The sequence below is a fragment of the Salvelinus fontinalis genome, chromosome 1 (genome assembly GCF_029448725.1).
Source record: "Salvelinus fontinalis isolate EN_2023a chromosome 1, ASM2944872v1, whole genome shotgun sequence".
Taxonomy (NCBI): domain Eukaryota; kingdom Metazoa; phylum Chordata; class Actinopteri; order Salmoniformes; family Salmonidae; genus Salvelinus; species Salvelinus fontinalis.
Genome location: NC_074665.1, coordinates 4,591,790 through 4,605,296, shown reverse-complemented (window position 1 = coordinate 4,605,296; position 13,507 = coordinate 4,591,790). Strand labels below are relative to the sequence as shown.

Here is a 13,507-nt window from a genome sequence, read left to right as displayed (position 1 = left end):
TTTATCAAAAAGGGAAATTAACATCACAGTCGTTGATTTACAGAGTAATACTGTCACAACTAATGTACATATTACTGTTCTCTGTCACAACTAATGTCCATATTACTATTCTCTGTCACAACTAATGTACATATCACTGTTCTCTGTCACAACTAATGTACATATTACTGTTCTCTGTCACAACTAATGTCCATATTACTATTCTCTGTCACAACTAATGTACATATTACTATTCTCTGTCACAACTAATGTACATATTACTATTCTCTGTCACAACTAATGTACATATCACTGTTCTCTGTCACAACTAATGTACATATTACTGTTCTCTGTCACAACTAATGTACATATTACTGTTCTCTGTCACAACTAATGTACATATTACTATTCTCTGTCACAACTAATGTACATATTACTGTTCTCTGTCACAACTAATGTACATATTACTATTCTCTGTCACAACTAATGTACATATTACTATTCTCTGTCACAACTAATGTACATATTACTATTCTCTGTCACAACTAATGTACATATCACTGTTCTCTGTCACAACTAATGTACATATTACTGTTCTCTGTCACAACTAATGTACATATTACTGTTCTCTGTCACAACTAATGTACATATTACTATTCTCTGTCACAACTAATGTCCATATTACTATTCTCTGTCACAACTAATGTACATATTACTGTTCTCTGTCACAACTAATGTACATATTACTATTCTCTGTCACAACTAATGTCCATATTACTATTCTCTGTCACAACTAATGTACATATTACTGTTCTCTGTCACAACTAATGTACATATTACTATTCTCTGTCACAACTAATGTACATATTACTATTCTCTGTCACAACTAATGTACATATTACTGTTCTCTGTCACAACTAATGTACATATTACTATTCTCTGTCACAACTAATGTACATATTACTGTTCTCTGTCACAACTAATGTACATATTACTATTCTCTCTCACAACTAATGTCCATATTACTATTCTCTGTCACAACTAATGTACATATTACTATTCTCTGTCACAACTAATGTACATATTACTATTCTCTGTCACAACTAATGTATATATTACTATTCTCTGTCACAACTAATGTCCATATTACTATTCTCTGTCACAACTAATGTCCATATTACTATTCTCTGTCACAACTAATGTACATATTACTATTCTCTGTCACAACTAATGTCCATATTACTGTTCTCTGTCACAACTAATGTCCATATTACTGTTCTCTGTCACAACTAATGTACATATTACTATTCTCTGTCACAACTAATGTACATATTACTGTTCTCTGTCACAACTAATGTCCATATTACTATTCTCTGTCACAACTAATGTCCATATTACTATTCTCTGTCACAACTAATGTATATATTACTATTCTCTGTCACAACTAATGTACATATCACTGTTCTCTGTCACAACTAATGTACATATTACTGTTCTCTGTCACAACCAGGGTCTGTAGTGACGCCCCTCTGAACCAGGGTCTGTAGTGACACCTCTAGCACTGTGATGCAGTGCCTTAGACCACTGAACCAGGGTCTGTAGTGACACCTCTAGCACTGTGATGCAGTGCCTTAGACCACTGAACCAGGGTCTGTAGTGACACCTCCAGCACTGAGATCCAGTGTCTTAGACCGCTGAACCAGGGTCTGTAGTGACACCTCCAGCACTGAGATGCCGTGCCTTAGACCACTGAACCAGGGTCTGTAGTGACACCTCCAGCACTGAGATCCAGTGTCTTAGACCGCTGAACCAGGGTCTGTAGTGACACCTCCAGCACTGAGATGCCGTGCCTTAGACCGCTGAACCAGGGTCTGTAGTGACTCCTCCAGCACTGAGATGCAGTGTCTTAGACCGCTGCGCCACTCGGGAGCTCCTCTCATCATAGTTACAAATACATAGCGTAGGTGGGGTTTCTGTAGTATGTAATGCAACCGAATGATCATTGCAATACAGTATGCGAGATGTTTTACCATCACTAGTGTCCCAGTAGCATATCGTAAAAGACACAAGCTTGTTTTTGTATTTCAAAATACGGCTAAAAAAATAACATTAAAAAATGGCGGCTAACAACATCACAGAGATTGTGTGATGTATCACTAGTTTGGTCATAACACATCAACAGGCTTGGTCTTGTCCTTTCTGATTCCATAACCAGGAAACCACATTTCTAAATAAACCATTCATTCTATAGAGGGCATAAAAGAGAGTTATGGGCCGTTATATCTCCCTGACGACGCGGTATCTCCCTGACGATGCGGTATCTCCCTGACGGCGCGGTATCTCCCTGACGGCGAGGTATCTCCCTGACGACGCGGTATCTCCCTGACGGCGCGGTATCTCCCTGACGACGCGGTATCTCCCTGACGACGCGGTATCTCCCTGACGACGCGGTATCTCCCTGACGACGCGGTATCTCCCTGACGGCGCGGTATCTCCCTGACGGCGCGGTATCTCCCTGACGACGCGGTATCTCCCTGACGACGCGGTATCTCCCTGACGACGCGGTATCTCCCTGACGATGCGGTATCTCCCTGACGACGCGGTATCTCCCCCTAACGCAGAGGTGTCTCCCTGACAGTGTGGTATCTCCCTGACAGTGTGGTATCTCCTCCTAATGGCACGGTATCTCCCTGACGGCGTGGTATCTCCCTGACGGTGTGGTATCTCCTCCTAATGGCACGGTATCTCCCTGACGGCGTGGTATCTCCCCCTAACAGTGTGGTATCTCCCTGACAGCATGGTATCTCCCCCTAACGGCACAGTATCTCCCTGACAGCGTGGTATCCCCCCCTAACAGTGTGGTATCTCCCTGACAGCATGATATATCCCCCTAACAGCGCGGTATCTCCCTGACAGCGTGGTATCTCCCCCTAACAGTGTGGTATCTCCCTGACAGCATGATATCTCCCCCTAACAGCATGGTATCTCCCTGACAGCATGGTATCTCCCCCTAACGGCATGATATCTCCCTGACGGCGTGGTATCTCCCCCTAACAGTGTGGTATCTCCCTGACAGCATGATATCTCCCCCTAACAGCACGGTATCTCCCTGACAGCATGGTATCTCCACCTAACGGCACGGTATCTCCCTGACAGCATGATATCTCCCCCTAACAGTGTGGTATCTCCCTGACAGCATGATATCTCCCCCTAACGGCACGGTATCTCCCTGACAGCATGGTATCTCCCCCTAACAGTGTGGTATCTCCCCCTAACGCAGCGGTATCTCCCTACCGGCGTGGTATCTCCCCCTAACGGCACGGTATCTCCCTGACAGCATGATATCTCCCTGACGGCGTGGTATCTCCCCCTAACAGTGTGGTATCTCCCTGACAGCATGGTATCTCCCCCTAACGGCACAGTATCTCCCTGACAGCGTGGTATCTCCTCCTAATGGCACGGTATCTCCCTGATGGCGTGATATCTCCCTGACGGTGTGGTATCTCCTCCTAATGGCACGGTATCTCCCTGACGGCGTGGTATCTCCTCCTAATGGCACGGTATCTCCCTGACGGCGTGGTATCTCCCCCTAACAGTGTGGTATCTCCCTGACAGCATGGTATCTCCCCCTAACGGCACAGTATCTCCCTGACAGCGTGGTATCCCCCCCTAACAGTGTGGTATCTCCCTGACAGCATGATATATCCCCCTAACGGCGCGGTATCTCCCTGACAGCATGATATCTCCCTGACAGCGTGGTATCTCCCTGACAGCATGGTATCTCCCCCTGACAGCATGGTATCTCCCCCTAACGGCATGATATCTCCCTGACGGCGTGGTATCTCCCCCTAACAGTGTGGTATCTCCCTGACAGCATGATATCTCCCCCTAACAGCACGGTATCTCCCTGACAGCATGGTATCTCCACCTAACGGCACGGTATCTCCCTGACAGCATGATATCTCCCCCTAACGGCATGATATCTCCCTGACAGCATGATATCTCCCCCTAACGGCATGATATCTCCCTGACAGCATGGTATCTCCACCTAACGGCACGGTATCTCCCTGACAGCATGATATCTCCCCCTAACAGTGTGGTATCTCCCTGACAGCATGATATCTCCCCCTAACATTGTGGTATCTCCCTGACAGCATGGTATCTCCCCCTAACGGCATGATATCTCCCTGACGGCGTGGTATCTCCCCCTAACAGTGTGGTATCTCCCTGACAGCATGATATCTCCCCCTAACAGCACGGTATCTCCCTGACGGCATGGTATCTCCCCCTAACAGTGTGGTATCTCCCTGACAGCATGGTATCTCCCCCTAACGGCACGGTATATCCCTGACAGCATGATATCTCCCCCTAACAGTGTGGTATCTCCCTGACAGCATGGTATCTCCCCCTAACAGTGTGGTATCTCCCCCTAACGCAGCGGTATCTCCCTACCGGCGTGGTATCTCCCCCTAACGGCACGGTATCTCCCTGACAGCGTGGTATCTCCTCCTAATGGCACGGTATCTCCCTGATGGCGTGATATCTCCCTGACGGTGTGGTATCTCCTCCTAATGGCACGGTATCTCCCTGACGGTGTGATATCTCCCTGACGGTGTGGTATCTCCTCCTAATGGCACGGTATCTCCCTGACAGCATGATATCTCCCTGACGGCGTGGTATCTCCCCCTAACAGTGTGGTATCTCCCTGACAGCATGATATCTCCCTGACGGCGTGGTATCTCCCCCTAACAGTGTGGTATCTCCCTGACAGCATGGTATCTCCCCCTAACGGCACAGTATCTCCCTGACAGCGTGGTATCTCCTCCTAATGGCACGGTATCTCCCTGATGGCGTGATATCTCCCTGACGGTGTGGTATCTCCTCCTAATGGCACGGTATCTCCCTGATGGCGTGATATCTCCCTGACGGTGTGGTATCTCCTCCTAATGGCACGGTATCTCCCTGACGGTGTGGTATCTCCCTGACGGCGTGATATCTCCCTGACGGCGTGGTATCTCCCTGACGGGCCGGTATCTCCCGAACGGGGTGGTATCTCCCTGACGGTGTGATATCTCCCTGATGGCGTGGTATCTCCCTGGTGGCGTGGTATCTCCCTGACGGTGTGGTATCTCCCTGACGGCGTGGTATCTCCCTGACGGGGCGGTATCTCCCGAACGGGGCGGTATCTCCCTGACGGGGCGGTATCTCCCTGACGGGCCGGTATCTCCCGAACGGGGCGGTATCTCCCGAACGGGGCGGTATCTCCCTGACGGTGTGATATCTCCCTGATGGCGTGGTATCTCCCTGATGGCGTGGTATCTCCCAACAACAGTGCAGTATCTCCCTGACGGTGTGTTGTAACAACAGAAAACAATGCAATAAACACAAACACTCACTAGTCAACACTAGTACACACACACACATACACACACACACACACACACACACACACACACACACACACACACACACACACACACACACACACACACACACACACACACACACACACACACACACACACACACACACACACACACACACACACACACACACACACACACACACACACACACACACACACACAGTCTGTGTACAGTGCGGAGTGCAATACCTGGGATCTGTAGTTTTCTCAGAGGACTCCAATGTGTTCTGTTGGTGGGACTGTGAGAGGGAGGCTGCATGGGATCTGAGAGCAGCCAACCAGTCTACCTCTGGTTCTGCCTGTTCTGTGGCAGGACCGGTAACTGACATCTCTGTCTGTTCTGCAGTAGGACCAGTGACTGATATTTCAGTCTGTTCTGTGGCAGGACCAGTCTGTTCTGTGGCAGGACCAGTCTGTTCTGTGGCTGGACCAGTCTGTTCTGTGGCTGGACCCGTCTGTTCTGTGGCAGGACCAGTTTGTTCTGTGGCAGGACCAGTCTGTTCTGTGGCTGGACCAGTCTGTTCTGTGGCTGGACCCGTCTGTTCTGTGGCAGGACCAGTTTGTTCTGTGGCAGGACCAGTCTGTTCTGTGGCAGGACCAGTTTGTTCTGTGGCAGGACCAGTTTGTTCTGTGGCAGGACCAGTCTGTTCTGTGGCAGGACCAGTCTGTTCTGTGGCAGGACCAGTTTGTTCTGTGGCAGGACCAGTCTGTTCTGTGGCAGGACCAGTTTGTTCTGTGGCAGGACCAGTCTGTTCTGTGGCAGGACCAGTCTGTTCTGTGGTCTCCTGTGGAACTGCATCACCATCTGTTAAGAGCCTCTGTTTTTCCTCCTTCTTCTTCTCCTGCTTTAGTTTCCTCTCTTCCATCCTTTTTGCTAATGCTTTCATCCTCTTCTCTCTCTTCCTGTTCAAGGCCTCAATATCCTCAGCCGCGGCCTCTCTCTCTGAGTCAGCTAGTTGTACTACTGTGGGGCTTTCTGTGGTTGTTGTTGATATTGTTGTGCTGGAGTCCATCTGGACCACATGGGGATCAGGATCGACATTGAGACCAGGACTTTCTCGAGTTCCACGAACGTTTCTGTTTTTTATCGCGTCATAAGCTGAACATGGTTCAACTGTCTTGTATTCTGCATCCTGTACTGAGGCTTTGACCTGAACAGGGTGAGTGTCAGCCACTATGACAGTAGTGTCGGTGACCTGGTCTGGGGTCAGTTTGACAGGGACAGTCACTTTGGTCTGGTGGTCTGAGGCAGGGTTAGGTTTTGCCCACATGTCTGGATTATGTGATATGACCTCCTCCTTGTGAACCCCATGCCCCTCGGTGCTGACTCTTCCCTGTGAAGATGATGATGACGATGAGGCAGGAGATTCCAGCGGTGTGGTTCCATCTCGGTGTGAATCCGTTCCAACAGGGGCTGCAGTGTTCTCCGTTTTGCTGCGTTGATCTTGACGAGTCGGTGTTATAACACCGGTCCTTTGACTCTTATCCTCAACGTTCTCCTCGTCCTTCACCGACAGACCTTTTGACTTGAGCTCTGAACGGACTGAACCGGACCGGATATCCACTACTCCTGGCCCAGTGTTTTGGTTTTCATCTGTAATCTTTTCACGACCATCAGGAACTTTTACTACAGTCCCTGTATTGCTGTCTCTCTCCGTATCCCCACTAGCCCAGTCTAAAAAGAAACGATTGTGACTATGAGAAGGCATATTGACTCCTTCACGACTAAGTTCGAAGCTATGAAGCGGTATACTGACTCCATAGTTCCTTACAGTAGAAGTAATATTCCCCACTCCCTCCATTGTGTCTGGACCTCTCTCTCCATCGATGACATCATAGTTGCAGTCACCTGACTTGCCGTTCTCTTCCTGACCGCCCAGGGTCCTCTCTGCTCCCTGCGTTACCCCCGGCAACAGTGTTGAAGCTGTGAGGGACTCGGTGCGCTTGTTGTTGTTGTCTGGTTCTCCTCCTCCGTCACGTCTAACTAAACGACCACATGATAAGTCCTCTGAGGCAGTACTGGATCCTGGCCTTTCCTGCTGCTGTTCTTGTTCCTGTTGCCGAGCAAAACAGTTCAGACGAATCACTGAATCTGATTGGTTAAGAGCTGCATTTTCAGTCGAATCGGGTACAAAGGGGTCTCTAGTCTCTTCGCAGGGCTCCAGTGTCTTCACTGTTGCTGGCACCGGCAGCGTGGGGTAGAGACTTTGTTCTAACACAGAGGGAGAGGATAAATAGCTAGAATCTCCACTGGAACAAAACCCATCCTTAGACGAGCCAAAAAGAGCCAGGCTGGGGTCAGACGAGGCCTTGTCCTCTCCTTTACCTGTTCTGACACTCTTTCTTCCTGTTTGCTCCACAGCGTTAACTATTTGTGCACTCCCCGTGTTGTCTCCCTGCACATCACCACCATGCCAATCTAAAAAGAAACGATTAGGAGAAGGCATATTGGCTCCGATGTCTGATATTTCACTCTTCTCGTCTCTTTCCTCACGGAGAGCTACTATTTGTGATTCTGTCAGCGTTTGTGTCTGCTCCTGTTCCAAATGCTTATATCCGGTCTTTCTGATTTGCTCTCCTGCTTTCTTATCAGTCCTATTACTCTGCTGGTGTGTACTTGTCTGATTCCACTTTCCTTTCTGCTTGTCATCCTCCACTTCCTGTTGTTTATCCACTGTTTGTTTTTCTTCCTGCCTTTTTCCCTCTTGAGAGAGATTCTCATCCCCCTTTTTATGTTCTTCATCTGTTTCCTTCTCCTCTGTTTCCTTCCTCCCTATTTCCTTCCTCTCTCTTTCCTTCCTCTCTGTTTCCTTCCTCTCTGTTTCCTTCCTCTCTGTTTCCTTCCTCTCTGTTTCCTTCCTCTCTGTTTCCTTCCTCTCTGTTTCCTTCCTCTCTGTTTCCTTCCTCTCTGTTTCCTTCCTCTCTGTTTCCTTCCTCTCTGTTTCCTTCGCCTCTGTTTCCTTCCTCTCTGTTTCCTTCTCCTCTGTTTCCTTCTCCTCTGTTTCCTTCTCCTCTGTTTCCTTCTCCTCTGTTTCCTTCTCATCATTTTGTCTCCTCTCTTCCTTCTTTTCCGCTGTTCTCTTTTTCTTTTGTTTCATTTTGTCCCCCTGTTTGTCCTCTGTGTTTACATTGAGAGGCTGGCTGCTTATTGGCTGCTCAGCACTGAGTGGTGGGCTGACATTTATGATGTCATCTTCAATGGACGAATCCACGCTGATGACCTCATCATTAATGGATGCGGCGCTACTAAATAGATTAAGCCTAAGAGGCTCTTCTACCTTGGGCTCAGGAAGGGTGTTATCAGATCCAGCTGTTGATACTGTTGTGGTCTGAGGCTGAGATGGTGATTTAGAGATGGGGATTTTTTCTGGAAGCTTCTCACTAACCTCCTCTTTAACCTTTTCAGCCAGTGACCCTTTGTGACCACTGCTGCCAGTCTCATGCGCTTCCTCTTCCTCCCTGTGTCTCAGATAATCTCTGTACTCCGAATCCAGTATTGCAGATGCTGCCTGTGTCACTTCCTGTATCACATGATCAGGGAGTGGTGTGATTTCCCCTGTCACATGATCAGGAAGTGCGATGATGTCATAGTGACTCAGCATGGGACCTGGGTGCTTCAGTATCACTATTGGCCCAATACTATCAGATTGATCCCTCACTATAGGAGAGGACAGGTCAAAGACTGTTACCTTTGGAATACTGGCCTCAGTCACTGTCTTAACTTCAGCCTCAACTTCAACCTCAGCTCCATCCACGGTCGTTGCCTCAACTTCAACCTCAGCTCCATCCACGGTTGTTGCCTCATCTTTAGCCTCAGCTCCATCCACGGTTGTTGCCTCATCTTTAGCCTCAGCTCCATCCACGGTTGTTGCCTCAACTTCAACCTCAGCTCCATCCACGGTTGTTGCCTCAACTTCAACCTCAGCTCCATCCACGGTTGTTGCCTCATCTTTAGCCTTAGCCAAATCCAAAGAAGGGAAGTCTGTACTCTGAGGCCCCTCTCTACCCTTCATAGGATCTGAAGGGGATTGGTTAGGTTCATTCATCTTTGGAATACGAAGCCCAGCCTCTAGCACAACTTCGGCCCCGGCCCCAGCTTCAATTCTGTCCCTAGCTCCAGCCTCAAGTCTGTCCCCAGCCATAGCGTAAGCCACAGAGGGAGGGTCTCTAGAACATTGTGGAGTCTGTGACGGCCTCTCTCTGGTCTCCGTATGATCTGTGACAGGAAGGTCACGGTGAATTGATTGTTCTGATTGGTCTAATTGGCTTGTGGGCTGTTCAGCCTGAATGGTGGTCTGTTCCTCATCCGTTTTTGTCTGCAGCGTCGTAGTGACTACTACAGCCGTGGTGTTGGTCAAGGTCACATCTCCAGAGGGGTTTGATCTTGATCCACCGTCTGGTTGGATAGAGAGGGGACCTACACTGGGCACTGCACACAGACACTGGGCACTGCACACAGGTCCAGCAGAGGTGAACGCATCTTCAAAAAAAAACTGGAAAACAGATTCACTGGACGTGGTGGTGAGATGCTTCTGAGAAGGCGATGGTGTGAGGGATGAAGAAGAAAAAGGAGGAAGTTTGAAATCCACCTGTTCTGAGTCTGGGACTGGGTATGGGTCAGCTGCACTAAGAGTAGATATAGGAGCGGAGTCCTGACGTCTTTTACTCTTGTCTTCGACTACTAATGCTCCAGAATCTCTACGTGCGGTCTCTGGAAGCCCTGTCCTAGCTAACAGGCAAGATTCGACTTTTTCTCTATCTTGTCCAGACTTATTCTCTCCCTCCTTCTCTCCTCCCGCCTTCTCTTCTTCCTCAGACCCCTTCTCAGTCTCTGACACCTTCCCAGAGTCTTTGACATCTCTTCCTGGCTGGGACTTCTGCCGAGGCTCCCCATGGAGGTTAAGGGGGTTCAGTGTTGGAAGAGCAACCCCAGCTAGAGCTGCTTGTGGTGGGCTTACGGCTGGTGGTGGTGGGTTCTCTGGCTTCTTGGAGCTGAGGAAGTCATGGGAGGTGAAACTGGCTTCAGTCACTGGGTGGTGAAGGTTCTCGTGTACCTTCAGTGGAGGCAGCGAGGCACCGTCCAGTCCAGTAGCTGTTTGGGAGAAAGAGATATCATTGAGGCCTCTAGAGGAGCTATCATCTGCTTTCACCGCATTGTTGAAAAATAGTTTCCTGTTGTCCCCTACGTTGCCCATCAGAGCTAACTGGAACACCTTAACTCCAGCCATGGTGGGGCCTTCCACTACACCACTGCCAAAGCCTTGAGACTGAGGCTGTACTGATCTGAGGAGTGTAGCTTCACTCTCAGTGCCGGTGTGGTCGATACGGACCGGTTGATCGTAGCTCACAACTCTAGCCGAGCGCTGCTGTAACTGAAAGACCAGCGGAGGCTGAGGTGAGATAAAAGAGAAGGCAGGCGGAGGATCCTTCCCTGTCTCTCTCCCGGTCTCTGTGTCTGAGAGGAAGGCTTCTCTTATTTCTCCTGGGACAGGTCGTAAAGTTCCTCCTTTCTCTTTTGGATCCTCCTTTCTCTCCTGGCTCTGTTTGAGACAAACCGTGTCCTCAGTCTCTGTGCCTCCCTTTGTGTTGCTTCTGGAGCCCTGCGAATGTGGCACAGAGTGGTCTTTAAGACCTAGGACAGGTCCTGTGGGCACTCTTCCTCCTTTCTCCTCTAGTTCTGGACTCAGGCTGTGTTTGAAATGAGACGACTCCTCTGTCTCTGTACCTCTGTTCTCTTCTGACTTCAGACTCTGTTCGAGACAAAGTTTGTCGTCTCCTGACTCCTTGGTCTCTGTGCCTCTCTTTGTGTTGTTGCTGTCCCGGGTCTCCTCGTGCTCAGCAGAGTGAAAGGGAGGGAGGAGGGATGAAAGGAGGGCTAAATCTCTGTTTTCTGTCTGCCGGAAGGGCTGAGAGACAGAGAGACTGCCTTGTTCTTGTTTACCAGAGGTGCTGAGCTGAGAGTGAAGAGATGAGCAAGCTGAATCTCTGTTGCCCTGTTGCTGTATTGGTGGAAAGAGAGAGAGACCGACCTGATCAGCAGAGATGATGATGCTGCTGCTGGCAGATGTGGAGGAGGTAGAGGAGGCTGAGGAGGCTATGATGAGCTCAGCCCCCCAGCAGCACTGCGACGGTAGTAATGAGTCGACAGGAACGGCAGCGGTGGTAGAGTCAGGGGGCTGATACGTCTTACTCCCAGCTGATGACACCCTGCTAGCTGTGGGGCCCGCCGCTGTCGGATGGCTCAATGAAACCTGCTCTCTGGCAGCAGCTACCCCTCCTCTCTGTTCTCCGCCCTCCTTTCCCCCTCCTCCTCCTCCTCCTCCTCTTTTTCCCTCCTCTCCCTCCTTTCCCCCTCTCTCCAATCCGGTGGCAGTAGCAGTGTTGTTGTCTTCCAGGCAGTGGCGTCCAGTGATTACCCAGAGGGGAAAAGGAGAGGTATCAGTGACGTTGTGGTCTTCTGTCCGGTGTCCAGACTCTTTCTCTTTCTCCCCCTGCTTCTCTCTCTCCGTGGCTGGAGAGAGTGTGTTGGTCCCTGGGGTGCCGCTGCCAGGCGTCCCCCCTCCCGTCTCTTCACTCTCCGGTGAGTTGTGAGGCACAGCGTTATTGCTGCAGTCCTGGTCAGACGCAGATACAACCCTTGTCTCTGTCTCTGTATCCTTCACAGGGAGTGCAGGTGAGCCTTTTATCCCCGTGTCGATGAATGAGAGATGGGCGGGTCTGTACGTCGGGTGGAGGAGAGCTATTTCTCTGTGTGGCTTCTCTCCTGCAGAGCACTTCAACTGACTCTCCTCTATCCCCTCTAAACCTCTTCCTCTGTCTCCTAGTGCTACCGACTCTGTTTCTGCTGTTACTGCCGTGTCTCTCTCCAGCCAATCGAGCTGCCTGTTTTTCCCCTCTCCCTCACATTCGATCATTTCTGGCATCGTGGGTGTTGTCATGGGCAACGCGTTGCCAGCGGCAGCAGTGGCCACTACTGAAGGCTCTTCAAGGGCGCTCTTCTTCCTCTCCACCTCCTCCTCCTCCCTCGCTTTCTCTCCTATACAGGCTCGGTTCTGAATCTGAGAGTGTGTGTTTCTCTGGTCCAGTGGGTGTGTGTTAGTCTGGTCCAGTGGGTGTGTGTTTCTCTGGTCCAGTGTGTGTGTGTTAGTCTGGTCCAATATGTGTGTGTTTTCTGAACACTTCACAGAGAATACATGTTCATCCTGTGTTGTTCTATCTGATTTCTGATCAGAAACACGGGCAGAGATTGAGCTGACATTACTACGCTGATCAATAACTGTGGTCTCGACAGATGTATTCCTGTCATTATCATTAACCCTTCCTGTTGCATTGTGGTTCCGGTCTGGGGTTTTAACACCGTGAGTCAGAGAGAAGAGGCCATCTGTCTGGCGGTGGTCTGCAGACTGCTGAGGCTCCTTGGGTAGGGTTGGGGCCAGACTGGGGGCAGCTGAACCAGCCTGGACGGTGGCTGGGGGGCTGGAGCTGGGTTGGGCCTGGGTAAGGGCCAGGCTGAGGGCAGGTGAACCAGCCTGGACGGTGGCTGGGGGGCTGGAGCTGGGTTGGGCCTGGGTAAGGGCCAGGCTGAGGGCAGGTGAACCAGCCTGGACGGTGGCTGGGGGGCTGGAGCTGGGTTGGGCCTGGGTAAGAGCCAGGCTGAGGGCAGGTGAACCCAGGGCCAGGCTGGTAGTAAGATGATCCACACAGCCTGTGGATGAAGGGCTGGAGCTGGTCTGTCCCTTGGGGCTCAGCTGTTCCTGGTAACCTGAACTCTTGCCCTGTGGTTCTCTGTTTGTCCCTGTCTGGATGTCTGACTGTGTCTCTGTCTCTGGCTTTGACTGTGTCTGTGACCGTGTCTGTGACTCTGGTTTTGACTGTGTCTCTGACTCTGACTCTGGCTTTGACTGTGTCTGTGACTCTGCTTTTCGCTGTGTCTGTGACTCTGGCTTTAACTGTGTATGTGTATGTGACTCTGGAATTGACTCTGGCTTTGACTGTGTCTGTGTCTGTGACTCTGGTGTTGACTGTGTCTGTGTCTGTGTCTCTGTCTGTGACTCTGGCTTTAACTGTGTATGTGTCTGTGACTCAGGATTTGACTCTCGCTTT

General features: G+C 50.1%; 1 protein-coding gene across 1 annotated transcript in view; it reads right to left on the bottom strand.

The window, feature by feature from the left end:
• The window catches only part of LOC129867252 (uncharacterized), a gene marked incomplete at its 3' end in the record, with an annotated part of 142,645 nt that extends 130,150 nt beyond the window's left edge, over positions 1-12,495 (bottom strand). The window contains 1 exon segment of the mRNA XM_055940571.1: positions 5,594-12,495. Within this exon segment, the coding sequence (XP_055796546.1) occupies positions 5,594-12,342 (6,749 nt within the window).
• Between the last annotated feature and the right edge of the window lie 1,012 nt (positions 12,496-13,507).